At 38.3% G+C, this 27,132-nt stretch overlaps 6 protein-coding genes across 12 annotated transcripts; 3 read left to right on the top strand and 3 right to left on the bottom strand.

Annotated features, from left to right (window-relative positions):
- The first annotated feature begins 32 nt into the window (after positions 1–32).
- On the top strand, positions 33–2,095 carry LOC110821612 (DUF2996 family protein). The gene is made up of 5 exons (XM_022051520.2): positions 33–413; positions 902–980; positions 1,239–1,426; positions 1,661–1,733; positions 1,832–2,095. The coding sequence occupies exons 1-5, from the start codon at positions 300–302 to the stop codon at positions 1,984–1,986; spliced, it is 609 nt and encodes a 202-aa protein (XP_021907212.1). The 5' UTR covers positions 33–299; the 3' UTR covers positions 1,987–2,095.
- A 169-nt stretch (positions 2,096–2,264) lies between these two features.
- Positions 2,265–6,608, bottom strand: LOC110821613 (uncharacterized). Of its 2 annotated transcripts, none has more exons than XM_088215775.1 (6): positions 6,376–6,608; positions 6,257–6,288; positions 3,707–3,910; positions 3,065–3,115; positions 2,716–2,780; positions 2,265–2,626 (listed from the first exon to the last, which is right to left on the bottom strand). In XM_088215775.1, exons 1-6 carry the CDS (start codon positions 6,447–6,449, stop codon positions 2,519–2,521), a joined length of 534 nt encoding a protein of 177 aa, XP_088071901.1. In that variant the 5' UTR covers positions 6,450–6,608; the 3' UTR covers positions 2,265–2,518. The 2 variants fall into 2 exon arrangements, with proteins under 2 accessions (XP_088071901.1, XP_021907213.1); XM_022051521.2 differs by having other exon boundaries at positions 3,707–3,892.
- On the bottom strand, positions 6,457–9,724 carry RUG2 (Regulator of chromosome condensation (RCC1) family protein). 6 transcript variants are annotated; one of them, XM_022051519.2, is made up of 6 exons: positions 9,626–9,724; positions 9,233–9,511; positions 8,533–8,749; positions 8,082–8,400; positions 7,492–8,004; positions 7,142–7,387 (listed from the first exon to the last, which is right to left on the bottom strand). In XM_022051519.2, the coding sequence occupies exons 1-5, from the start codon at positions 9,649–9,651 to the stop codon at positions 7,511–7,513; spliced, it is 1,335 nt and encodes a 444-aa protein (XP_021907211.2). In that variant the 5' UTR covers positions 9,652–9,724; the 3' UTR covers positions 7,142–7,387; positions 7,492–7,510. The 6 variants fall into 6 exon arrangements, with proteins under 6 accessions (XP_021907206.2, XP_021907210.2, XP_021907211.2 ...); XM_022051514.2 differs by lacking the exon at positions 7,142–7,387 and adding an exon at positions 6,457–6,639 and having other exon boundaries at positions 9,233–9,690; XM_022051518.2 differs by lacking the exon at positions 7,142–7,387 and adding an exon at positions 6,457–6,630 and having other exon boundaries at positions 9,233–9,690.
- Positions 9,725–10,774: 1,050 nt separating this feature from the next.
- On the top strand, positions 10,775–12,083 carry LHCA3 (PSI type III chlorophyll a/b-binding protein). Its single transcript, XM_022051725.2, has 3 exons — positions 10,775–11,014; positions 11,136–11,197; positions 11,292–12,083. The coding sequence occupies exons 1-3, from the start codon at positions 10,865–10,867 to the stop codon at positions 11,905–11,907; spliced, it is 828 nt and encodes a 275-aa protein (XP_021907417.1). The 5' UTR covers positions 10,775–10,864; the 3' UTR covers positions 11,908–12,083.
- Positions 12,084–12,279: 196 nt separating this feature from the next.
- Positions 12,280–17,026, bottom strand: LOC110821779 (translation elongation factor Ts (EF-Ts)). The gene is made up of 9 exons (XM_022051723.2): positions 16,867–17,026; positions 16,326–16,666; positions 16,052–16,224; positions 15,438–15,527; positions 14,682–14,856; positions 14,289–14,473; positions 13,843–13,968; positions 13,411–13,499; positions 12,280–12,796 (listed from the first exon to the last, which is right to left on the bottom strand). The coding sequence occupies exons 2-9, from the start codon at positions 16,633–16,635 to the stop codon at positions 12,754–12,756; spliced, it is 1,191 nt and encodes a 396-aa protein (XP_021907415.1). The 5' UTR covers positions 16,636–16,666; positions 16,867–17,026; the 3' UTR covers positions 12,280–12,753.
- Positions 17,027–17,118: 92 nt separating this feature from the next.
- Positions 17,119–20,295, top strand: LOC110821778 (Endomembrane protein 70 protein family). Its single transcript, XM_022051722.2, has 2 exons — positions 17,119–17,340; positions 17,816–20,295. Exon 2 carries the CDS (start codon positions 17,884–17,886, stop codon positions 19,870–19,872), a length of 1,989 nt encoding a protein of 662 aa, XP_021907414.1. The 5' UTR covers positions 17,119–17,340; positions 17,816–17,883; the 3' UTR covers positions 19,873–20,295.
- The last annotated feature ends 6,837 nt before the right edge of the window (positions 20,296–27,132 follow it).

The raw sequence follows: 27,132 nt of genomic DNA, 5'->3' as shown, positions 1-27,132 counted from the left end.
TGAGAAAAATCAATGTGAAAAAAAGGAAAGGAAAATGTAAGAAACCAGTGGCATGTATTACCCCAAAACTTTCTTGTGGATCAGAAGTGTCTTGTCCTCTCTTCTTCAGGTTCCTCTCTTCTTCTGCTGTACGTCCATCAATCCTCTGTTATTTCCTCGAACTAAAACAACCCAGAAAACTAAACTAAAAGAAAAGACAAAGCAAAGAAGAAGAGAAATGTTGCACCATTGAACAGGAAGAAAAAAATAGGACGTTGAAATTAGCAAAAGGCTATCTTTACTGATACATAACCTAAAAAATGGCAATCTTGGGTGGAGGAGGAATAGGAGTTTCAAGCTTCTCATACCCATCTTCACAATTCAGTAGGAAAGCCAGGGTTGCCTCCTCTTCCTGCTTCCTCACACTATCACTGGTATGAAATATGTGCTCCTTTATTGCTGTACATGAATGCTTTCTATCTTTGATGGGCGGTCCTTTTTTCTTACCTTTTTTTTGGGGATATTCCTTATTTTGAAAGCTTGAACCTAAGGATATTAAAATGCCAAAGAGAGGATTGTGCTATTGCATTCAGTAGGTGCAATTTGATAGAATCAAGACTTACTAAATATGATATTGCTGCGTTGAGTCATCTTTCATATTCAATTTTTGGTTTCAATTTGCATTTTAGTTTTACAACCAATAATCAAAATCTTCTTTATAAAAAAACACTAAGTTGGGGTGAGAATTTAATCTTAAAACAGAGAAATTGAATTCTGTCATCGAATAACTCAAATATAAGAAATCATATTAAACTAGAACTAAAGTTTATGAATCATCAATAGAATCATTATCTGAATTGTCAAGTAACTTATCGTAGCTAGCACCAACTGATTTTCTTTTGTTGGTGACCCTTTTTGGCAGCTGATGGTTGGTAAATCTGCCAATAAACATGGATGTAATGTTTGTTCTGCTGTGCAAGAATCCTCCTCTTCTGCAGCTGGTAAGTTCTATTCTTGTTTTCTTAATGAAAGGTCTTGTTTCAATCTAATTGGATTCAATCTATCCAAACATTAATTTACCACATAGTTCTTTTCTTTTTCGTTAATGGGTTATGTTCTAGACCAATAAAGATTAAGTTAGACTGCTTAATCCAGAGGTCTGGTGGTTATAATATATATATGTATAAATATGTATATGAATAAAGTAGTTGTGATTGTAAATGAATTTATTTGTTAAAAAACTCTGTTCTTCTTAGCAGTAGCCACTGAGAAGAAGGAAGTGAAGAAAGAGGAAAAGGCAGCACCGGCTAAGCCTAAACCTCCAGCAAAAGCACCTGTAAAGACACTACCTAAGATGATGGAGGAAGATATCATCCCTTCTCTCAAAACTATTCTTGAAGCTCAAGAAGATATATCTCAACTTGAATTATCTTTCCAAGAAAATAAGGTATTTGTCTTCCTCTATCACTTCTCTTTATAGACCTGTCTACTTCTTTAACGAAGAAAATAATCTAAAATTAAAGTAGTATATAGCTCACACATCATCATAACCATAATAAGTCAAAAGCAACAGCTTATATCTGTATTACTTGGTTATTAAAGCAATTTGCCCGATATCTGGGAGAAGTTCTGATTCATGTTTCTGGGTTCTCTTTTTCTGCTTTGTTAATGGAAATAACAGTTGGAAGGCTCCTTTCTAAAGAAGAGAAATCCCTATTCATTTTGGGCATTCTTCCCAACCGGAACCCTTACAGGTACTTGGTGTTATGCCAAAGTTCTGATACACAAATTGACCCATCATTACTCTACTTTGCCTGTAAAATAAACAACGACCTTATCCCTGCTTGGACAGGTCCGAAAGGTTTTTCACTCTCTTCCTATGGCTCTGAAGCAAGCACTGTTGAACCCTTTCTTGTTGATGAGAAGAAAATTACAGCCAAACATGTTGTCTTTTGGGTTGAAAAGCGGTTGGCTGCACAAGGGATTATTCCTGTTTGGAAAGACTGATTACCTGTAAATTTTCCAATTCATTCAGGTGTACTATAATCCCTTATTGCATTTTTTTTTTTGGGTTCTGCCTAGAATACATCATAATAAAATTAACACATCAACAAGATCTACTTCCATTAAGCCTGTAAGAATGCAAACAAACATGGCAATAAAATTATCAGATGATCAGAGCAACAAGGTGAAAATTTGCTGCTTTGCCCATTTTGACATTGCAGCCTAATTTGCAAAGATTATTCAGTCATGAAAAGCTACCAAACATCCATAAAAAGAAAAGCTAGCAAACATTCATTTATTTGGCATGTATGCACGGCTATAACTAGTCATAGATATTGTACTTAGCATCAATGCACGAGCCAAATTGGTATATATAGGGAACATAAGGTCTGTATAAGTAACACAACTATGTGAACAAGTGCTTCTCACATAAATCACATATGGCCTAAATAAATAGCATTTCCAGGTCACTAAGACCACATACAACAAAGACTGATGATTTAGATCCATGGGAAAACTTCACGTCAGTATAGGGTTAGTTGTCAGAACTAGCACTGCTGTTGCGCATTGCACGTCGAAGTTCACTCAAGAAATCCATCTGTGAACCAGATGAAGGTCCAACACTGTTTGAGGAAGACATCATCTGAAGAAGGAAACCAAAACCGTATCATGCAAGAGAGGGATAGCAGGAGAGAAGAGGTGCTAAGAAATGCTGGGTAAAACAGTTTTCACCTGATGAGGAAGTCTAATATGTCCCCATGCTGATGCATTACTTCCAGAATACATAACTGGTCTTTCTGAAATAGAAAAGAGCATGTTATATATAAATCAACCATCCAGTGTATGTATCTCTCTTTCTCTCTCTCTTATAGATATGAATCATGTTTTGAATACATCTACCAGATTACACAGACCAGACCAAGCTTCTTTTCCCCCCGGCACATCCTATCCTCTTTCCTTTTCCCCTTAGGGTCACAAAGTAATGAAAACAGGAAGCGGAGGAATGGAACAACCAAATTGAAAAGCAATTGAAAAAACACCTGAAATAAAAACATCCATCTTTATTTATCCTTTCACTCACCAGATAAATCTATTGACGTGTTATTGTAGAGATGCAATGCAGCAGCCCAACCTGTATTTCAAGATACAAGAAGTTATAAATTGAAAGAATAGCAAACAGTGATTCCTCAAGAACTACAATGAATTAAGCATACAATTTTTTATGAATACCAAATGCAATATTATGAGCATAACTCCTCCTCAGCCCTTGAAAGTAGAATTTACATTTAAAAAACAAAACTCAACCTGGCATCAACCAAAGAATTCGGGCTGAAGTATATAAATATCATTGAGTGTATTTTCTCATTTGCATATTGGGATATGACACATGACGAAATTCAGATCACATTTGTTAGGCACTAATTCAAGTAGGCATTTAACAGAAACTCTAATATTTAACATGAATAGGAGCAATACTTCATTTAATCCTTGCCTTAATGGCACTATTCTGCAATGAGGAGACTTCATTTTGCATTGTTAAGCAAATTTTAGGTTTAGTCTTCTTCTCTATGACCAAGGTCAAACACCATTCATGTAGATGATTGACAGCTCCAATGTATTAGATCTTAGCAGTCCAGAAAAAAATAACATAAAACAGAAAATTAGCAGCCCACACCCTTAAATTTAATGAATATACGACAGAAGGAACAGATTAAGCCCATACGTTCGGTTAAAAGCTGAGAACCTTCACTTCTACAGCATCCATCCAGAGCAATTAACCGGGTACGAGGATTCTCATTCAGAAATGTACTGCTCCCTGCATCTCCATGATCCAGAACTGGAAGACTTCTTGAAGTGATTGGATAATTCTTCTCTCCATCATTTCCATAACTAGGTCGATCAAACCGATCTACAGGATTTGATTGAACTTAGTTGCACAGAAGAATTTCCAACTCAGTATGCATAAACAATTCCTTATAATGAGAGCATCAATTAATGTCCTGATTCCCATAGCATTTATTATCTAAACAACAACAAATAACAAAGACACAAGTAGAAAGAACTATGTGGGGTTTATTAATGTACAAATCCTAGAGATAGGAAGACTCAAGTCTAATAATGGCCTGCGAAGTTATAGTTCGTTATGGGAAATAATCAACAGGACAAACAAATTAAAGCTGACACAAGGAATCACAAACACGAGCAGGCATGAAAATGTCATGTAAGTGATAATGCCAAAGAAGGAAGTACAAATGCAAAATTATTAGGAAAAAGACTAGTTCAAGATCAAAAAGAAAAAATAATTACGAAATCATCATCCACACTTGTTTTTTTGAATTAAATCATCATCTACTCAATGAATAACCAACAGCAAAAAAGGTTCAAGATCAACTAAACATTCTGAAGTTTTTCTGTCAGTTGCACTGAAGTTTTACATCTGGTAAGTATCATAACATAATTTGTTTTGAATATATCCAGAGAAGACAATTGGATCAGTTTCGGGAAAAGGCCACTTATCTTCACATATTATCAAAGTATGTTTAAAAAATATTAGGTACAACTGAAACTTTGCACTGAAAAGTTGCACTCTAGCTGAGTCAAACAAACCGTAGCATACAAGATTCGGCTTAAATTAATTATTCCTAATAGACAAAGGAGTTCTTCCATTATAACCAATAGATAGAGAACTGAAAAATCTCCTTTCAGATCTCATTAGGCCTATGCAGAATGCCATGAGGAACAGAAGAATATTCCCTAGATATATTGCCATTATAGGCGATTTACAACAACATAGCAACTAGTTTATTTTTCCCCTGAAAGATCAACAATTAGTTTGAGAACTATATGAGAGATAAGAAAAAAATCAATTCACTGTTGCCTAACATGGACCATCTCAATTTTAAATATCTGATACTTCAAAGTGTAAAGTCTAAGAAAAATGAATTTGGTCTCCATGCCCTGAGCCCACCACCAAACTTAACAGGCAAAAACCTAGGGCCTTAACCATCCATGTGGTCAAGCAACTTCAATAAATCTAGAAGATCATGAAACATATAAACAACTGCCAAAACAGTAGAAGAAGACAAGTTAACCATTAGGAGAAAGACCTGCTTCATCAGAGGTGAAACTTTCTCTAATGAACTAATCCAGTACCAAAAATCAGTGGAAATCTACAAGCATTAATTGTTCCATATCCACTAAAACATCTGTCTTGATAACTTTGTGGAGCCATATTATAGGCTTATATCGTTGTCATGGGTTTTTAACCATCAATACATGTATGAGTCCTAAAATATTAAGAGTGTAAATTTTCAAAAAGGAATCTACTTCAACAGGGGCATGCGATTTGGACATAAATGTTTGGACTACTCGGTGCTTCTTTCACTCAGCAGATTGGGTACAGAAGAGAGCACAGAACAATAGCTAACCAGGCCTTGACTTTGAGAAGTCCATAACAAACAAAGACAAATCTGAATGAAGAATTGGAAGAAGACATGTTTTAAGCAAAAAGAAAAGTGAAATCTTCATGGAACTTCATAATTCCAGATAATAATTTTCCATAACAAATTTGGAAAACAAATCTGCCAAGAATAAACCAAAATAAACTTAAACTCCTTTTATCCAAAATCAAACCTTTATCACAAGCTCAAAAGGTAAATGTAAATGGGTGGCACCCCTTTGGTGCTGTTGATTAATATACTTTTTATACTTTTTATTTTTAAAAAGAGAGAAAACAAGCTTAAAAGGTAAATATTTAGTCAGCTCCAGCCGCTCACCATCAACATACGCTCTGAAAGAGGTCGTAATTTACTTAAGGAAACTACCACAGATAATGCATTAACCCAGATTCTTTCTTTTGTATAAATTATTAATGTTATGTTTCTTTTGAGGGTGGCGTCGGGATATTGTTGCCATCAACATTGGAAACCAATGCATAGGTGAGATTTTCCTAATCAAAAGAGAACGCCTATGATCAATAGAAATTCCTTAACATGCGTCTTCCCTTAAATTGGCCACCCCTCTGATTTTGGTACATTTCCGCCAAAAAACTAACAATATTAAGAGAAATTCGGTTTTCATGACGAGCCCACTCAGTTGAGTTACATTAGCTTATGCTAACTAGTACTTCACCACACAATTCAAAGACGATTGTAAAAACTCAAAATCTAAGAACTACCAAATTGAGCTAGCATTAATACGACGACACATTTCTCTCAATAAAGAAAAAAATATAGAAAAAGCAAATTGTCTTAGAGAGGGAAAAGCCACCAACCTCCCGATTTGCGGCGGTTGAGAGCACGATTCCTGCAACAACAGAACAGAAAATTGGCCAAAGAGAAAGATTTAGATCCATTGAAGAGAATGAACAGAGAGAGGAAATTAAAACGAAACCTTTGATTGGGAGGAGCGTATCGCTTCACTGCGGTGCCTGAATCTGCGGCAGCTGGTGCATGGTTTTCCAGCATCTCTCTCTTTTCCTCTCTTTCTATGTGGCGCTGAAAAGATTCACCTTTGAAAATCTCTATCTGAGTCCGTCGACGCTGTAATCGGTGAGACTGGTCTACAGCTAGAGCGGGGTCTGTGGATTTAGACTGCTGTTTTTTCCACGCTCGCCCGCCAGCGCTTACCTGTAACGCGCTCGTACGCCTACAGATTCTTCATTTACGAGGAATTTACAATTAGGTTCTTCGATCTTATACATTTTGTATTATATATTATCTTTTATATTGAGATTTGTTGTATTATAACTTTGTAAATTCTTTTTGACCTCAATAAAAAATATTATACACACTTCACAATTGGTGTAAAAGAATTATAAATTCCAATTAAAAGAATTTCCTCGTTTATAAAAAAACATTCTTTTTCACTGAGATGTATTTATAAATTTAAAGGAATAATAATAAATTATTTTTAAGCGTGGCAAAATATTTAATCATATTCACCCTGCAATTAAATGCTTTATTTTAATTTACACCAAAACTGAGTACTATGAAAATTACAGAAAACTTGTAATATTTTAGGAATACAATCTAATTAGTGTTGTTGCTGTTTGTTGGAAAATTGATCTATAATGATTAATTTAATTAATTATCCATCATACCCTTTTTCTAAAAAAAAAATATATATATATATATATCTATATATCTACATACATATATATCAACTTCAGTTTTCATAGAATTTTCAATTGTTGTTTTTACTCAAAAGATTTTTATTCGTGTTGTTGTTGTTGTTGGGAAGCTGATAATTGAATTGATGCCAAAGTTTGTAGCTTCCTCTATCCCTCTCCTCTCTCTCTTTCTGGCATTTTCCCACCACGCAAAACTTTCACAGAAGCCTTTTTCTACTGAAGTTTTCTCTAATGAAAGCACCAAGAGAGTGTGAATCGATTTTCTGTATGTTCCTTAATGAGATTGTATAAAAATAATTAATAACTCTGAACTAAAGATGGTTATCAACTGAACAAGTTAAAACACAAAACTGAGACATCCAAATAGGAAAAAATACCTTGGTGTTTTCTCATTAATTATAGTCTTTCAGCTATTAAGATTAGGTCGTGATCAAACCCTGCCACCGCTTGTAAGACTTCACAACCTTCTACAGTATCAAGCAGTGCTGGCTCAACTTCGTCGCTTGAGCTTCCTAATCCAAGCCTGCCATTTTTACCGCAGCCCCAGACAAATACCCTTCCCTTAGATGTAAGAGCAAGGGAATGTACCCGGCCTCCAGATACAGAAGCAGGAGTTTCCCCAGCCAGTCCTCCACCGACAACCTGTGGCAAATTCTCCAGCCCTGTCCTACCAAGCTGATAACTTAGGTTCCATCCCCATGAAAAAACACCCGTTTCACCACCCTCGACGTCAGAGGATTTTGCACGGAAAATAGCTAGAGAATGGCCAAGACCTGATGCTATAGAAATAGGGCAAAAGTTTATGTCCACTGGAAACATGCCCATGTCTTGCTTCACTCTACCCAGCTGACCATATACATTGCTCCCACAGCTCAATAGTGTGCCATTGCCTGCAATTCAGTTACAGCATGAGGACTAGTATATAGTTACAGCATACAACAGCAATGCGTAGATTGTGTTTACTTACTGCAAAGAACCAAGGAATGATCAAGCCCGCATGCAATATCTACTACTTTGATATTATGCAGTTCTTCCACTAAACAAGGTTCCCAAATTATTGGCATGCTTTTCTCTTTTTCCATCCCTTGTAAGACCAGCTTCTCAGCAATTTCCAGCTTTGAAGCCGCGAGTTCGTGTGCATTTGTAGGTACGTCAATGGTTGAATCCAATGGAGATGCTTCCAGACCAATTCCAATCTTCCCTATCCTACCATCAGCAGAATAACCCCAGCCAAACAATTTACCATTCTCAGTCTGGGCTAATGCATGCCCCCAACCAAAAGATACCTGTCAAAACAAATGATTTAGCAACTTTCTAATCTACAAGGAAAATAGTCTAAAGCATTCTACATGAAACTTGTGCAGTCATTCCAAAATTTGCCAGTTTCACGTACAAATACTTCCACCTTAGGGTCACACCTTAACTACATTTTCTCCTGCTAATGCTTCAACTTTGGATGGAACCAACGCCTCTGTTACACCCTTCCCAAGACCGAGCTGTCCCCTCTTGGATTTCCCCCAAACCCACAAAGAGCCATCATCTCCAATGGCTGCAGAGATAACACCAGATGCAAATGCAGCACGCACTTTTACCTGATCTAGCCCTTCTACCTTTTTTGGTTCATTCCATGTATCTCTGTTTATAATCAAAACATTAGAAAAATAACCCATTTACACTTTCATGTGAAGGTTGCAGGCAGCAACTCAGTGATATCATTTAGTTAAGCTCATGCTAAAATCACAAATGGCTGACGATCAGAGTTTGGAACCGGAAGAAAAGGATGTAAAAATCAACCACCTCATCAATGTCAGCATGCATTTTCTACTCATAAAAAACGATTTATTATAACAGACTGAGCTCAGCCCGACTTTTAAGTCCTCCCCTCTTTATCAAGAGAGCGAGCGTTCGACTCAGAGAGAAAAAAAGGATTTTCAATATGAATCACAAAACAAACAATTAGCAGACACGACAAAGAGATCCATTTGCCAAAGACCATTAAGGAGTTCGAATTTGAAACTGAACGGAAGACGTAATCAATAAAACAAATAAATCAAAGAAAACCCTTCAGCCAAAATTTAAAGCTAATGAGAAAAGATGAGAACTTAACCGCTGGATTACCTGGGGTTAAGTGGGCCTCGGCCGAGCTGGAATTCATCGTTGCGGCCCCAAGCCCAGAGATCGCCACCGCAAGTGACGGCGAGGGAGTGGTAATGGCCAGCAGCTACAGCGGAGATATCGCTGGGTAGGTTCGGGACGCGACTGGGCTCATAGGCATCGGCGGCGAGGCCTGTTAAAGATGCGGGCAGGCCCAGAGCCCCCTGGCTGCCATCCCCGAAGCTCATTACCGCTCTGTTACTCTCATTGCTATCGATACTGCTACAACTCATACGTCTTCCCCTGTAATTTATATTGAACAATTCATTTAAATGGAAATTGGAAGCAAGCGACGACGTCCTGCTTCCCAGTAATCGGAGCCGGAGCATTTCGGTTGCGTGAGTTTAATTTACTCACCTTTCTGGTTCCGGAACCAGGAGCATCTTGTCTTACCCTTCCCCACCCTCGTATATTTATTTACACACTTGACTTGTAAATACATAAAATGGTGAAAAATATTATTAAATATTTATTTTCATATATCATATATATATATATATATTATTTTGATTGTAAATATATAAAATGAAAAATAAATTTATTTCCCAAATAATGATAATAAATATTTTATAATCTTTTACACTAAAAAGACAGTATAGCAACAAAATTCTCTCTGCATTTTTTTTTTTTAAAAAAATCAATCACAAATTATATATTATATATAAGAGCAAATTACAAAATGGTTTTTAGATTCTGGGCTCGGTTGTAATAAGATTTATTAATCTTAAAAATAGACAATTCAATCATTATGTTTTGAATAAATACTATGACTAATTTAATTAAGCCCAAAACATAAAACTTTTGTATTATTAATGATTTTAGCAAATATAGAAAGTTCTTATATCCCTCCATTCAGACCACCAGGCTTGAGCCAACTTACTTACGGGTTGGGTTCGCGGATCACGCCATCACCTGTTTTAATGTCCTTAGCCCAGCTCAGCCGGCCATTTAAAAATACTGCAGTAGCTCAGCCCACTTAGCTCAAACCAAGCTGCCCTGCTTTTTTAAGGAATATTGGGCTAGCAGAACTATAATCCTTATTTACCCTAAAAATTACTTATAAAATGTTCTGTAAGTAAATTACTTAAAAGCAGTTAAAAGAAGAATGGAAGGGGTAATTTTTTTTTTTTGTTAGTACAATAAATAAAATTATTCTTCATGAAACAAAATGAACTAATATTCACACGTGTTGAATAATAATTCAAGTAATCCATTTTGAATACGGGGGAATTTACATACAACATAATTGCATTATGTATTCATAGAAAAGAAATTAAAATCCAATGCATACGAAAAACCATTTGATCGTGCATAGATTCTTTTGGACCCAACATGAATAATAATGGTGGAGAGTGTGCCAGTTGGCAATTAGAAATCAGTAAGAGCAATATCTCTTATCCAGTCAAATCAGCCACGTGTATAATGATTGTTGGACAAGCAGATCCTAATCTAATCTGGAAAAAAATTACTTGGGCTCCCTCTCATATACACCAAACATTTTTCTGAAGCCCACGATCAGCTTCATAAGTTGGCGCTTATTTTCCTGCCTCTGTTTTCTGAGTTCAACACACAAAACTTCACTCGAGAAAATAACAAATGGCAACACAAGCACTTGTATCTTCTTCTCTTAGCTCCTCCGTGGAGACCGCCAGACAGATTCTAGGAGCAAGACCAGCACATTCTCCAACTGGTTGCTCAAGAAGGGGATCCTTCGTTGTCAGGGCAGCTTCTACTCCTCCTGTTAAGGTCTCTCTCTCTCTCTCTCTCTCTCTCTCTCTCTCTCCACAGTTGCTCTTTTAGGCAGAATCAGATTCAGACTTCATTTATTAGCATAGGCTTTAATGATGTTTTGTGATGTGATTTTCAGCAAGGAGCAGACAGACCCTTGTGGTTTGCATCCAAACAAAGCCTTTCTTACTTGGATGGCAGGTAATCTCTGCATCCGTGGAATCAACAAATGATCCTATTTCTAGTTTTTTCTTGCTTTTATAGTATTGATGGGTGCTATGAATCTATTTTGCAGCCTTCCCGGTGACTATGGATTCGACCCACTAGGTCTGTCAGATCCTGAAGGCCCCGGAGGGTTCATCGAGCCAAAATGGTTAGCTTATGGCGAGGTCATCAATGGCCGGTATGCTATGTTGGGTGCAGTGGGTGCTATTGCTCCTGAAATTCTGGGCAAGGCTGGCCTCATTCCACCAGAGACAGCTCTTCCCTGGTTCAAAACTGGTGTGATCCCACCAGCTGGAACATACAACTACTGGGCAGACCCTTACACGCTCTTTGTCTTTGAGATGGCACTCATGGGTTTTGCGGAGCACAGGAGATTCCAAGACTGGGCTAAGCCTGGCTCCATGGGGAAACAGTACTTCCTGGGTTTCGAGAAGTTTTTGGGGGGATCAGGAGAACCGGCTTACCCAGGAGGACCACTCTTTAACCCTCTTGGGTTCGGGAAAGATGAGAAGTCGCTCAAGGATTTGAAGCTCAAGGAGGTGAAGAATGGGAGACTGGCAATGTTGGCTATCTTGGGATACTTTGTACAGGGTCTTGTAACAGGAGTTGGACCATACCAAAACCTTCTTGATCACTTAGCTGATCCCTTCAACAACAATGTCTTGACAAGCCTCAAGTTCCATTAAGATAGCTTTCTATTTGCTTTTCGGAACTGTTCCATCACCAGCCCCTGCTTTCTCACTCTCTCTTTCTCCCTCTCACACTGTCTAGTCTTTGTTCATGTCCTGTTGAAATATCATGTGAAGAAATCATTGTAATTTGTAAGAAATTGACATGGTAATGCCTAAATTTGTACTCCTTACTCCTTAGTGTTTAAACCATTTCACTCTTTTAAGCCTGAACCTTTGTAGCATCAGAAATTCAGAGTCCATTAAGTAAAGTAAAATAGAGTGAACAGCCAAAACACTAATGAAACTGTGGATTAATGATTAAATGCAGCAGTCTCATATACTTACAGGAGAACTAAAACCCTCAAATAAAAAAGTGTCAATGAGATATTTATAATGGAACTTAATAATCTATTTTCTCTCCAAAATCAATGGAGCAATGTGATTTTTGTTATATTGGAACCAAGTTGGCTCAGTTGCTTATAAAATACTTAATTATCTAGAAAGAAAGATACTCATTAGAAAAGTAGAGACAAGACTGCACTACCATTAGCAGTCCATGTCGAGACGAATTGCATGACAAAGCTTGACCTAACTTATTAACTAGTTACTGGCAGAACAGAAACTTACCGCTGTGTAAAGAAACAAGAAGAGAAAAAGGAAAAGAAGACAACATAAACTCATCCAATGGCCAGGATTTAATAGGGGCTGCATTTCAGGCTGCGCAATAATTAAAGAGTGAGATCCAAAGAATTCAGAGATCATCAACCGCCAAAAGCACCAAGAAAGCTTTCAACTTGGTCTAAGGTGATGTTCTTAATATTAATCCTGACCATGAGTATTCGGAGGAAGGGTGAGGGTCCCCTAAGCAGCTTGAGCCAAAGGTTCATCAGCCGATGATTCTAGCCTGCAAATTATGAATAATCAGTAAGAAAGCACAGAATAGGCCTGCATATAGGAGCTCATTAAACCCAACTTACAAATTGCTGTGAGAATCAAAAGATAATAACATTTAGACTGAATGGACCTGACAAGAACAGCACAGAAATACTGTTCCTGAAGCATTGTTCATTACATCCAGAAGCCGATGGAAGGCAGCCCTTAAAAGTCAATTGACACATGATATATCAAATTAAAGTTTTCTTATGGGAGAAATTACATCAAATACCAGTTAAGTGCAAGGATTGTTATTATTATTATTTAAAATACTTTACTAATTAATTATTCCCACAGTCAATGCTTGTGCTCATTTTAGGGTTTATACAAATTATTACATCAATCTGCTCCCAGATTATAAAGTTTACATGGATGAAAAATACCAGAAGGTTCACGAAAAAGTTGTTCAGGAGGTCGTGAAATGGACTTATGATACTGTCCCATCCTAGTAAAGGATTCTAGCGTTTTGTTAATGAGTAGGCCCAAAAGAATGGGAGGGCTTAACTCACCCTTCTCCAACAAGTCTTTAAAGTTTTAACACAAAGGAATAAACATGTAAGACTGCTAAAACCGGTGCATTCCTACCTCTGGATTCCTTCTCCTACTTCCATTCTCAGGAAACTGCCAATAGTCACGGGGGCTCCCACTTCCTTTGAAAGATTATTCAAAAGAGTCTGCAGGAAAAAGGATGAAACATCAATCAACACCTTCATCTCAGTTATTATTCATACACGGACATGGATACTTTATATATGATAGAAAACCAAAAATTTCCTGCATCTTCACATGCAGGCATTTGACAAATTTAACAAGATTCACCAGGACTTATCACTAAAAGAATCCTCCAATAACACATTGTGTTAGCCAAAATTTAACATAATAAACAATTCCAATTAATATTGAAATTTTTATCTTTAGAATTCTAGCAGTATACTAACTAATATTGGAAGATAATTTTTATTGATATGTAAATAATTAACATTGAAGATTAAAGTCAAGCACAGCAAACTCTCATACCTTTACATTTACTGTATCATCAACAATAAACTTTTGCTCCATAAGAACAACTTCTTCAAAGTATTTACGCAGACGACCTTCTACCATTTTCTCTACTGCCATCTGAGACTTTGCTGTACTTTCTGCCTGTCATACATTTCAATGGAAAAAAATTAGTTTTCTGCACAATTTTAAAACTAAGATCTAACCCAATCCCACCATGTCCATTTTAAATTTCAGGAAAAGCCCCAAGAACATGTAAATTTTAAATGGAAACTCATACAACCAAATTTTAGATATTAAGTAAGATGTAAGGGGTAAATAAGTATGTAAGCAAAGCAAGGTAGATAAAACTAAAAAGATCATATTGACTGATTCCAGGATGTAGCTATTCAATTACATTAAGCAAAACAATGGATACTGAGAACCAATAACAACTCAAGTCAATCAAGAGGGAAATATAATACCTGCGACTTCAAAATTTCACGCTCACTTTCTAATGCCTCGGAGGGGACAAGTTCCTTGGCCAAGAATAATGGCTTTGCCGCCACTACATGCATTGCCAGTTCGGACCCAACACATTTCACAGCATCCAATTGAAAATTCTCACCCTCTACTTCAAGAGATAAAATAGAAGCAATTCGACCCAAGCCTGTAGATGAATTTGTACTCCGTGTCAAATTGTGTAGCACATTGGATCATACATTTTAAGTCTAGAAAAGGCATCAACAGATAATACTCAAGATAGCATCTCAGTAAGAAAATTCAAATTCAATCATTTTTATTCACATGTGGAGACAAGTGCATGCAAAAACTTGTCTGTCAAAACAAGGAAATAAAGTAATTCATTAACACTGCACCTGGTTGTGGGCTTGTGTGGAGATAGGTAGAAACAACACCATTGGACGCGGTAGATAACACAAAGCCCCTTCTAAATTTTACATGCTCCCCCATCATTGCAGCTACTTCTGTGACTGCATTCTGAACAGTTGTCTCTCCGCTTATTTTTGGATGATCTAGATTTAACTTCAAGTCCTGGAAGAAATCAAATGATTCTATCATAGCTACTAAAGGATAGCAATTCAAATTAGAGGTCTATATGTATTAATGGCAGCAATGCATACTAAAAGTTATACAGTTTGTTGACATCCTTCTATAGTTTGGTTTTTGATGTTTATGGATAAACTAAATCGAGGAAGAACATTCAATGAATTTTTTTTTACCAAAATAATGAGGTTCAGCCAATCAGCAGCACACAAATACTGATATAGTTTGATAAAGGAACATTTTTTGAATTTTGGTGCAGGTTTCCAGGTTTTAAAGAATGAAAGGAACATAAGAGAAAAAAGAGTCTGAGAAATCTCCATAGATTACATGTATAGAATAAATCTTTCAAGGTTGTCATTGGATCCATTAGATGACATTCTGAAGAGATGATTACTTCTATATCAAGGTTTTCCGTAAAAGCGCGAAGCCCAGCCAAGGTACTTAGAACATTGTTCTTTACCTTAGCAGATCGATAGGAATTTGCATTGAATACTGAAGAAAAGAAATTAAGAAAACTTTCTATCTCCTTATAAAGAAATAAAACATGATTCAGCATGCAAATCTCTGACCTCCAAATGTTCAGGCCCAAAAGGGAAGACCCCAGAAACTTGCTGAGAATTGTTCTCAATCAGCAAAGTTTGCTTTGCCAAAGACAATGCCTGCAAGAGACAATAAAAAACTAAATGAAATACAATCATGCATGATAAAAACATCTCAAAAGAAACAAGTACCGGAAATTAATACTGAACAGTAAGAGATTGCCATAAAAATAAAATTAACAAAAAAAATGCCTTTTATTGAAGAGAAACTCAAAAAGTTAAGAAACTAAGGTTAATTCTAGAACAAATTCAAAAATTGTATGAAATTTATTTGTAAATTCATAATTAGTTCAATTAGAATATGCTGTAGTACGGGAATTCCATATTAAATTATGCATTATATTTAAAATGCATTATTATTTCCAAAAAAAAAAATATTTAAAATGGATTATTCTAATTTGCGTGAAATTTCATATAAACTCTTTTTTCCTATAAAATTTCCTAAAGAATTTTTGTATGTTCTAATTGACTAGGTGGGTATAGAAATATTTTACATAAATTTCATGTTTTTAGATTTGTTCCAAAAATGACCTAAGAAATTTGTATCTGGTGGAAATGCAATCTGAAAACTTGGTTATACTAACCAAGCACTGAAAAATATCGTTCCTTGCTACAAAGTCTGTCTCGCAGTTAAGTTCAATGACAGCAGCCTTTCCCTTGCACTGCGCCAAAGCCAGCAGTCCCTCTGCAGCAGTTCGTGATGATTTTTTGGATGCCAAAACCTTCCCCCTCTTCCTCAAATCCTTCTGAGCCGCCTCTGTGTTCAAGGCCCGATCCAATTCACAAACCACAATTCACCAAAACCAACAAAACTTTAGAATCAAAACAGAAAAGACAAATGGTTTTTTATGGAGATACCAATATCCCAATTGCATTCAACAAGAGCGGCTTTGACGTCTTTAATAGGAGCACTGGTTCTTTCTCGTAATTGCTTGATAAGATTCATTTGCTGAGCACCAGGAGGAGCTTCCGCAGTGAATCGCCGCGAACAAATTCCAAACGATTCAGAATATTTGGATAAAAACGAGGCGTTGGAGATACCAGTAGATTGAGATATGACAGTCCCTTTGCTTGCAAAAGTCGAATATCCACGGCCAGACCTACTCAGCTTAGTACTAGCATATATTAACATCCCAAGAGGACGCTTTGCAGCTCTAGTAAAAGCCATTTCAGTGTCTCTCTATTAGCCAGCGATCAATCTATGCATTTGAATAACAAAGATGCAAAATCTCTCAGAATAGAGCAATTTGAGAAACAAAAAAAAAAAAAAAAAAACCCTACAAAAACTAAGGTTTAAGGTAGGATTTTTGCCAGGGAGAAGGAAGCAATAAAAGAAAATCACTAATAGAAGATTAAGAAACGAATTTCATAGCGGCTTCAGATTTCAAAAGCAACTAACCTCGAAACCAGTAATCAAGGTGGAATTGCTCGACACTGAAAGACAGAAAAGAGAAGCTGATCTAATTTCTCCATTAACCAGCAACGCTGCGTCTTGACGTCAACTCTATCAGTAAAGTGGGCCGAAACAGTGTGGCTTTGTTACTTCAAAACAAATGGGCTGAGCCCAAAACGCACACTTTTCTGTCGTTTTATCATATCCAGAAATGCAGTCACGTATTATAAACTCATGGTCTCCTTCGAATCTCCGGTCTCTAAAAATTCTTTGGTGTTTTTTTTTTTTCCTTGAAATAAGAAAATTCCCTACGCTTTGATGGAGAATTGAATAAATAGAGAACCGACTTTTACAGTTATTTAGCAGCCAGGCGAGAGAGAAAGAGGGACCTCTGCTTCCTCACCACGCGTAGACAGCTACATCTACTGGATCTCTTTGGATCGGATCCTTCCCGACCCGAACCCTCTAGATCTGTCTCAGGTACGTCCTTAATCTCTCTATTTCGATGAATGTCTGTACATAATTGTGACTATGTGCCTGTCTTAGATCCATGGTTGTTCTTGGCATTTGGTTAGGTCAATTTTTATTTTCGTTTATCCCAGGAACTTTATTGTTATTAATTCTTTGCATTATGTTCTGATCTATTTGGTTTACGCATTGGTACTATTCGATTTTGATTTTGATTTAGTCTACGGGCGTTTTGGGTTCTTGTTGTCTATTTTGCATGTTAAGTATTCGATCTCGATTGGCACTTATTCACTGTTAGTTTTCATCTGCTTAAGTTATAAATTCTTGCTGCGAAACATGTTGAAAGAACCGTTTTACATGCGCCAATATATGAGAAGATATGATGTAAATGTTGCATCTTTAAAATGTTAGAGCATTTGATGCTTCAATGAAACGTTTCGGTAATAATTTTGTCAAAACTGACCGTTATAACTTCTAATTTCTGTAGATTTGATGCTGAATGCTTCTGTTAGAGTAGCTTAGATCAAGCTGCATCAGAGATCTGCTTTACTTTTGATGAATTTCTTGACGACACTGAAGGGGAAAATGGTTTCTATGTACCAAGTTTTCCTCTTTGCTCTTTTGTTTGTGTGTGTTTGCGATGGGTTTTATCTTCCCGGGAGCTACATGCACACTTATTCAACTGGTGAATCCATATATGCCAAAGTTAATTCCTTGACTTCTATAGAAACTGAACTTCCTTTTAGCTACTACAGTCTCCCTTATTGCAAACCATTAGGTGGGATTAAAAAAAGTGCTGAGAATCTTGGAGAGCTCCTTATGGGAGATCAGATCGATAACTCTCCTTACCGGTTTCGCATGAATGTCAATGAATCTGTCTTCCTCTGCATCACCAATGCATTGAGTCAGCATGAGGTTAAGCTCTTGAAACAGAGAACCCGTGATTTATATCAGGTGAATATGATTCTGGACAACTTGCCTGCAATGAGGTATGCAGTGCAAAATGGAGTCAAAATTCAGTGGACTGGGTTTCCAGTTGGTTATACCCCACCCAATAGCAATGATGATTACATTATCAATCACCTTAAGTTCAAGGTCTTGGTTCATGAGTATGAAGGGAGTGGTGTTGAGATAATAGGTACTGGGGAGGAAGGTATGGGTATCATTTCTGAAGCTGACAAGAAGAAAGCATCTGGATATGAGATTGTTGGTTTTGAGGTTATACCCTGCAGTGTTAAGTATGACCCAGAGAAGATGACGAAGCTCCATATGTATGACAATGTTCCCTCTGTGAACTGCCCCTTGGAGCTTGAGAAATCTCAGATAATAAGAGAACAGGAAAGAGTATCCTTCACTTATGAGGTTGAGTTTGTGAAAAGTGACATCCGGTGGCCATCTAGATGGGATGCTTATTTGAAAATGGAAGGTGCTCGTGTTCATTGGTTTTCTATCTTGAACTCTCTTATGGTGATTTTCTTCTTAGCCGGTATTGTCTTTGTCATATTCCTAAGGACTGTAAGAAGGGATTTGACAAGGTATGAGGAGTTAGACAAAGAAGCTCAAGCACAGATGAACGAGGAGCTCTCTGGTTGGAAGCTTGTTGTCGGTGATGTCTTTAGAGAACCAGATTGTTCAAAGCTTCTCTGTGTGATGGTAGGAGACGGGATTCAGATTACTGGGATGGGTGTTGTTACAATTGTTTTTGCTGCCCTCGGTTTTATGTCACCAGCTTCACGAGGAATGCTGTTGACAGGGATGATAATTCTTTATCTTTTCTTGGGTATTGCTGCTGGCTATATTGGTGTTCGGATGTGGAGAACAATAAAGGGAACTTCAGAAGGGTGGAGGTCCCTTTCCTGGTCGATTGCGTGCTTCTTTCCTGGAATTGTCTTTGTTATCCTTACAGCGTTAAATTTTCTTCTATGGGGCAGCAAGAGTACTGGTGCTATTCCCATTTCTTTGTACTTTATACTCTTGTCCCTCTGGTTCTGCATTTCAGTGCCACTTACCCTTTTTGGAGGATTCTTAGGGACACGAGCTGCTGAGATTCAATATCCAGTGAGAACCAACCAGATACCTAGGGAGATTCCTGCTCGCAAATATCCATCGTGGCTTCTTGTCCTTGGTGCAGGGACTCTTCCATTTGGAACACTTTTCATTGAACTTTTCTTCATTCTTTCTAGCATCTGGCTTGGAAGGTTTTATTATGTCTTTGGATTCTTGTTGATAGTTCTCTTGTTGCTGGTTATTGTTTGTGCTGAAGTCTCAGTGGTCCTAACCTACATGCACCTCTGTGTAGAGGACTGGCGGTGGTGGTGGAAGGCATTTTTTGCTTCTGGTTCAGTTGCACTCTATGTGTTTCTTTACTCCATCAACTACTTGGTTTTTGACCTACAGAGTTTGAGTGGGCCAGTGTCGGCTATGCTTTACATGGGTTATTCACTTATTATGGCAATTGCTATCATGTTGTCTACTGGCACCATTGGTTTCCTCGTGTCCTTTTACTTTGTTCATTATCTTTTCTCATCTGTGAAGATTGATTAAAAGCTAAATTTAGTGATCTTCACCGGCCTGTTGGAGAAGCTTCTGTCATATAGGAAGAGAAAGTTGGCTGGTCATTATTCTTTTACAAAGTAACCTTTGGTATCCAACCATGTTGCACCACATTAAGATGGCTTGCGAGTATCTGTTTGATCGCATTAATACTTTCTTTGTTTTTCTGTTCTTTTTTGGGATTAGAGGACTAGTTAGTTTTAGGAATTACAATTTTCAGTTGGATTATCACCTTGTCCTGCAGTGCCAGCAGTAGCCTCTTGTCTTCCTAGTTGCTAGCTATGAACTTAAGTTGAACTACATATTCCTTTATATTTTGATATTTGGAGAAAATTGTAATTGAATGGATATTATATAATTGTATTTTCTCTTACTTTAGCTACTGAAAGAAAGATTCATTTCTATTTCTGTTGATTTCATAATTGGCATCTTGGATTTGTTGGTTGATTTCATGTATGCCCGCAGCGATTAAAGTTAGGTTTGGTTTGACATTGAGTATTGGTCATTACCATTTCATGAAGCTCTTCGGATTTGGCCTAGCTTTGGTTCTGATTGTTAAACTTTACACCTAATTGTTATATTGGTATCAACATGAATAATTTTCAACACGAATTGTATCCTTAAATTTGTCAATGATCAAAATTGTTCTTTTAGGTTTTGGTTAGCTCAGCAAATGGGTTTGTCCAACATTTTGTTGTTGCAAGTATATCAGTCTCGTGTGTTCAGTAACAATCTCTACTTTGCTCGAATCCTTCTGACTTGGACCAGACTAAGCTTCGTCTTTTCAGTAAAAGTTTTGCTTAACTAATTGTGATGGGCAAGCTAGACCAACTGGCTTTTTTGGGCTTAGCACAAACTTGTCCATTTTTTTTGTCTAAAGTCCAACTTGACTCGAAAAAGATTTAAAATTTATTAGTAAGACGACTAATATAAATATAAATAAAATTAATAAAACAATTAAAATGAAATAATTAAAATATTAATAAAATAAATTAAAATGAATAAAAAGTATACTTCTCCGGCTATGAGACCCGACAAGTCCGAGTCCAGCACATCATGGGGCTGGCTAATATCTAAAATTTTCTTAAATTTTGTTGTAATATATATGTTCACAATAGTGAATAGACTAAAAGTACATTAAAATTATGATATCTTGTATTATTTTTGATAAAAATATTATTCTTTTCAAATTAAAAAAAAAAAAATTGTAAAAAAATCCAACCGTGTATAGATAAGATTTTAATGCTTTTAATTTTTATGTCTTGTAAATTGTGTGAAGGCTATTGAAAATATTTATACATGCAGGAGAGTAAAAGGAAAAAATTAAAAGGTGGTCTCAGTCCTCAACAGATAGTCAAGATATTAATTAAATAGATTAATAATAAACAAAAAATATAGTTCTTACGACAAATCCAAGCTCAGTACATCATGAAGTAGGCTAATATTTAAATTTTTTCTTAAATTTGGACTTGACATACCTCTCATATCTAAGGCACAGGTAAATTGTAATATTTTATATTATCTTTGGTAAAATAGTTATTTTTTTCAAATTAAAAAAGTAATGCTATTATTTTTAAGTTTTAGAGTATCATTTTAAAATTTTAATAAATATTTATTTTAAAGAAAAATTAAACAATTTTTATTTTTGTCTTATCCTTTAAAAACCGATAAGACAACATGCTATAAAAATTCAATGATATTTTCAGCAAAAAGTATTTGAACGATATAATATACAATAATTAAAATATTACTTGAATACATTAAAAATAAAGAAAAAATATAGTTCTCAGGTCGTGAAACCCAACAAGTCCTAGCTCAACACATGATAGAGCAGATTAATGTTTGAATTTTTTCTTAAATTTAAATTTAATATATTTATTTATAATAGTGAACATACTAAAAATATAGTAAAATTATGATATTTTATATTATATTTGGTAAAAAAAAATTTTAAAAATAAAAAGTACATGCTATTATTTTTATATTTTGAGTTACAATTATAAAAATTCATTGAATACTCTTTTTTTAAAAAAATTTGAAAATATTTTTATTGCTTTCTTATTTTTTTAAAAATAAATAGGACAAAATACTACAGAAGACCAATAATATTTTTAATAAATAGTATTTAAACGAATTAATATAAAATAATTAAAATATTAATCAAATAAATTCAAAATGAACATCATGGAGCAAGCTAATATTTAAACCTTTTTTTAAAAAATTGAACTTGATATTTTTGTCTATAATAGTGAATAGGCAGGCTAGAGGTATAGTCAAGTTGTAATATTTCATTTTAAAAATTTAATAAATACTTCTTTTAATTTTCTCTTAAACATTTTTATTGTTTTCTTATTCGTTAAAAATCAATAAAACAAAATGTTACCAAAGATCAATAATATTTTCATCAATAAGTATTTAAATAGATTAATATAAAATAATCAAACTATTAGTTAAATAAATTGAAAATGAACAAAATGTAGTTTTTGGGTCTTGAGACCCGACATGTCTGAACTCAGTATATCATGGAGTGAGTTAATATTCGAAGTTTTTCTTAAATTTATTGTAGCGCCCGGACCGAGAAGGAAAAAAAAAAAAGCCACGTCAGCAGGCCCGGTCAGCAGTCCCGGCCAACCGGGACTTGCCACGTGGCAAAACCACGTCGTTTCAAAAAGGGCCACGTTGGCGATCCGCGTGGGTGCGATCGGACGGCCCAGATCAAGCGTGTGATCGGACGGCCCAGATTTAAACGCACGGACGGCTCAGATTTAAACGCACGGACGGCCCAGATTTAATCAAAAACGGACGGCCCAGATTAAAACAAAATGGACGGCTGAGATCAAAAGGCAAGGGGTTATAAATAGAACCCCCACACCAGACCACAAACCCTAGCCGCCTGCCGCTCGCCGGAGAAGACGAACCAGAAGCCGGCCGCCGCCACCCGCCGCCGCACCAGAGGAACTTCCGACCACCGATCGAGGTAAATTTCGTACCCCCGACTCGTTTTTCCACGCTGATTCCTCCTGTGGCCAAATCGGAGCCAAAATCCTGGCCAAACGGCCGGAATGCACGGCCGAAGCCCAGCGGGGCCGCCGCGCCCTTCTCGGTTTTTGCCTCCGATGAGGCCCTTCCCGGCCTCCGTTTGATGCAAATTTTATATCACCGTGATCACCACTCTTTTCTCTACAGGTTGATCGGAGCCGAATCACCAAAACACGAACCTCGTCGGAGAGCCGCCGCACCTGAGAGCGCCGCCGCCGATAAGCTCCGTTTTTCCATGATTTTTTGGCCCCCCGAGAGCCCTAGGGTTGTTTTCTCGCAGGGACCGATGCGAGTGTGGCCGAATTCGGCCGAAAATGGCCGAAAACAGCCAACCCGAGGTGAATCGCCGCTGCCAGCGGCGGCGCCGTCGCCGGAGCACGGCGGAGCCGCCGTGCCGGAGTTGTGATTTGGGCCGAAAGGGGCCCTGGGCCTAATTTGGGATTTTTTTTTGGAACACGTGCAGGTACCAGTAGTGCGTTTCAGTTCCCCGAGGAAAATTCAGGGAAAATTAGGGACAGCCTGTAGGCGCACTGTGAAGCCGTGTTCGGACCCCGAAACGAGTAAGGACCCCTCACCCTATTTCCTATCACGGTTTTAAAGTTCAATAAATGATAAAATGGTATTTCATGAATCAACGAATGTGTGAAATTGCTTAAGGTCGCTAATGGAGCCTGAGTCTAGTGTATTTGTCGGTTAACTGTTATTTGGCCTGTTTTACAGTATTCAATGCAGCATGAGGTTCGATGTTTTCATTTTATAGTTTCGTGTGCATATTGTACTGTTTTATTGATTATGGATTGAATGACTGGGGTGTTGATACTATATGTTGTCTGTTTGGCATAAATTATCGTTTAGCTTGTTTGTATGTGATTGAAAATGCTGACTGAGGGAAAAGGCGAATGAAAGATTATGTGAATGGGTAATTGTATAATATGGTCAGCCTGACTAGATATCCTGGGAGATGGTGGACGGACCGGGTCCGTAGGGAACCCTACCGGGATTGTGGTCTCCCATACCGGACGGGGTATGGAGATCTTATGTGTTTTGGCGCCCATACCGGACGAGGTATGGGGACGGCCCGTTTCACCCTCATACCGGACGGGGTATGGGGACGGTCCGTTTCACCCTCATACCGGACGGGGTATTGAGGTTTATGGTTTTGGCGCCCATACCGGACGGGGTATGGGGACGGCCCTGGAATTCGATGACGAATGTTAAGGATTAACGGGTAGCGGGACCCCTATGGATCCCCATGGATACTAGTGGGCTGGTGAAATTAGGAAAATATGTTGTGAAACTATCGAATTACGAAGAGTGTGATAGGTATTATGTTATACAGTTCATATATATGTTTTCATGATGATGATGATGTTATTGCTTTCGTACATTGTTTTATGAATTTCACCGAGGTAAGTAAATGGTAAAGGTTTTATTTTCGATAAAAGGATTTGTTGTAAATTATGATCCATTGGTCTTTTTGTGTTTTCTACCCACCTTTACCTCCGTGACGGTGAGATATCGTGATGTCTTTACTGGGCTAGTGTAGCTCATTCCTTATTTAATCATTTCAGATCAAGAGGACATCGTTCCCGAGCCACTTCCGCAGGAGGACGACGAAGGGGACGCCTAAGGACTCCATAGTCACATTCGTAGTTTTTACTTTCAAGTTTCTCTTTTAGGTAGTTTAATCTTTTATATTTTGTGAGTATATTTTGGTTTTAGTGTAAGGGATGTTATTCAAATTTTGACTTCGCTTCCGCATTTGATATTTATAATACAAATTCCATTATGAATTACCGGGGCTGTTACAGTTGGTATCAGAGCCGCATTTCCTCGGACCCATCCCTTACACTAATGTGCCTTAGAGAAATACTCACCGATATATTGTTACTCAATCATTCCTTGTGAATGCAGGAACACAGAAATGAGGAGAGGAAGGCCCCCACTAAACCGAGCGGCCCCAGATAATTCAATTCGGGAGGATCTAGATAGACTATTCGAGATGGTGGAGGCTCTCGCAGCTGCCCAACGAAGGCAAGAGGAGAGAAGGGAGTTGCCGGGACCTCCTCCGCTAGCGCAGGTTGAGCCCCCGCTACAGCAGGCTGATCTCGAGCCACCCCGGTAGGAGCCTGTTCCTCTACAATACCACCCGGCACCACAGCCGCGGTTCGATCCGGTACCACAGCCATAGTACCAACAGGTGCCGCCACAGCACATTCCAGTGCCCCCACCACATCAGCAGGCGTCACCACAGGGTCCCCCAGTTCACCCTCAGCCGGCCCCTGTCCCTCTACCTCGGGACCCCGCTCCCTCCTTGATCGACCCCGGCTTCATAGAGAGGTACAGGAGACTGAACCCTTCTACTTTTTCAGGGGGATCCTCGTTCGAAGAGGCCCAATATTGGCTGGCAGAGACTGAGAGAGCTTTTGAGACCTTGGGAGTAGTTCCTGAGCAGAGGGCTGCCATTGCCTCCTACATGCTGGTAGGGGAAGCAGTACGCTGGTGGGAGCTCAAGCGGGCCACCCTGCCTGTACCAGTTACTTGGGAGCAGTTCCTAGCGGCCTTCCATGCGGAGTATCTCCATAAACACATCCAACATTTAAAAGAAATAGAATTTGCTCAATTGGTCCAGGGTAATATGATAGTGTCGGAGTATGCCCGCAAGTTCCTGGAGTTGGGCCGACATGCCTCGGAGACATTGTTGGATGAGGGCCAAAAGGCCAGGAAATTCCAGTGGGGCCTCCGCCCGGCGATCAGACAGCACTTATTAGTGATGGAGCTCGAGACATATTCGGCAGTCCTGGCAAAGGCGCAGATCATAGAAAGGAGCTTCGACACCCGCCCTCAACTAGTGGGAAGTTCCCGACCCTCAGCCCCGCTCCGCAGGCCAGCGCCTACCATGCCTGTCCAACTCAGTAAGAGGCCCAGACCTGCCGTCCAGGCCCCTCCTCAGGCTATGGGGGCAGCACGTGGGAAGATCTGCCAGTACTGCGGCAGGGATCATGGGGACCGACCCTGCTACCGCCTCAACAACACCTGTCGCATATGCGGCAGTGCCCAGCACTATGCGAGGGAGTGCCCTAGGAACCAGAATCAAGGGAGGCCTCCAATCTAGGGCAGAGTTTACAACCTTACCCAGAAGGATGCCGACGCAGACCCGGACGTGGTACATGGTATGTATACTATCTCTGGCCACATTGCTCATATTTTGTTTGATACTGGTGCATCACATTCTTTTATTTCACATGTTCTTGCTTCCAAAATTTGTGTATTACCTGATAGACTTGATTCATTATTGCTTGTATCTACCGCTGGGGGGGGAGACATTGCTAGGAGAGGTTGTCTATAGGGCATGTGCCGTGGAGATAGCAGATAGGAAATTGAGGGTAGACCTGATAGGGTTAGACACAGGGGATTTTGATGTAATCCTAGGAATGGATTGGCTAGCGGCGTATCACGCCACCATAGACTGCTTTAATAAAAAGATTGTATTTAATCCTCCCAACGAGGAGCCATTTACAAGTTAATAAAATTATTCGGTACTGATTTTCCCTAATGACAAATTCTTTTCTTCTTAATTCCCAGTGCCTTGATATTGTATTTTCCCTAACTAGGTAAACTCAAGAAAAAAGTTTGTATCCAAGAGATTCCAGTAGTCCGAGACTTTCCAGACGTATTTCCGGATGAACTGCCCAGTCTACCAGGGGACAGAGAGGTCGAGTTCACCATAGACTTACAGCCAGGAACCCAGCCCATCTCGGTAGCTCCTTACCGAATGAGCCGCATCGAGATGGAAGAGCTAAGGAAACAAATCACTGAGCTACAAAACAGTGGCTTCATTAGACACAGCATTTCCCCATGGGGTGCCGGGGTTACTTTTGCAAAGAAAGGGGATGGAACGCTGAGACTGTGTATTGATTATAGAAGGATAAACAAGGTAACAATTAAGAACAAGTACCCTCTTCCCTGGATTGATGACCTTTTCGATCAGTTGCAGGGTGCACAGGTCTTTTCTAAAATAGATCTACGATCAGGTTACCATCAGGTAAAAGTGAGAGCAGAAGACATCCCTAAGACGACATTTCGAACCAGGTACGGACACTATGAGTTCCTGGTTATGCCGTTTGGGCTAACCAACGCCCCGGCCATTTTATGGATCTAAGGAACAGAATCTTCAGAGAATTCTTGGACCAATTTATCATCGTGTTCATC

This window comes from Carica papaya, chromosome 3 (assembly GCF_054855325.1).
Source record: "Carica papaya isolate Zhongbai chromosome 3, ASM5485532v1, whole genome shotgun sequence".
Taxonomy (NCBI): Eukaryota; Viridiplantae; Streptophyta; class Magnoliopsida; order Brassicales; family Caricaceae; genus Carica; species Carica papaya.
This window is presented reverse-complemented; position numbering and strand designations above follow the sequence as displayed.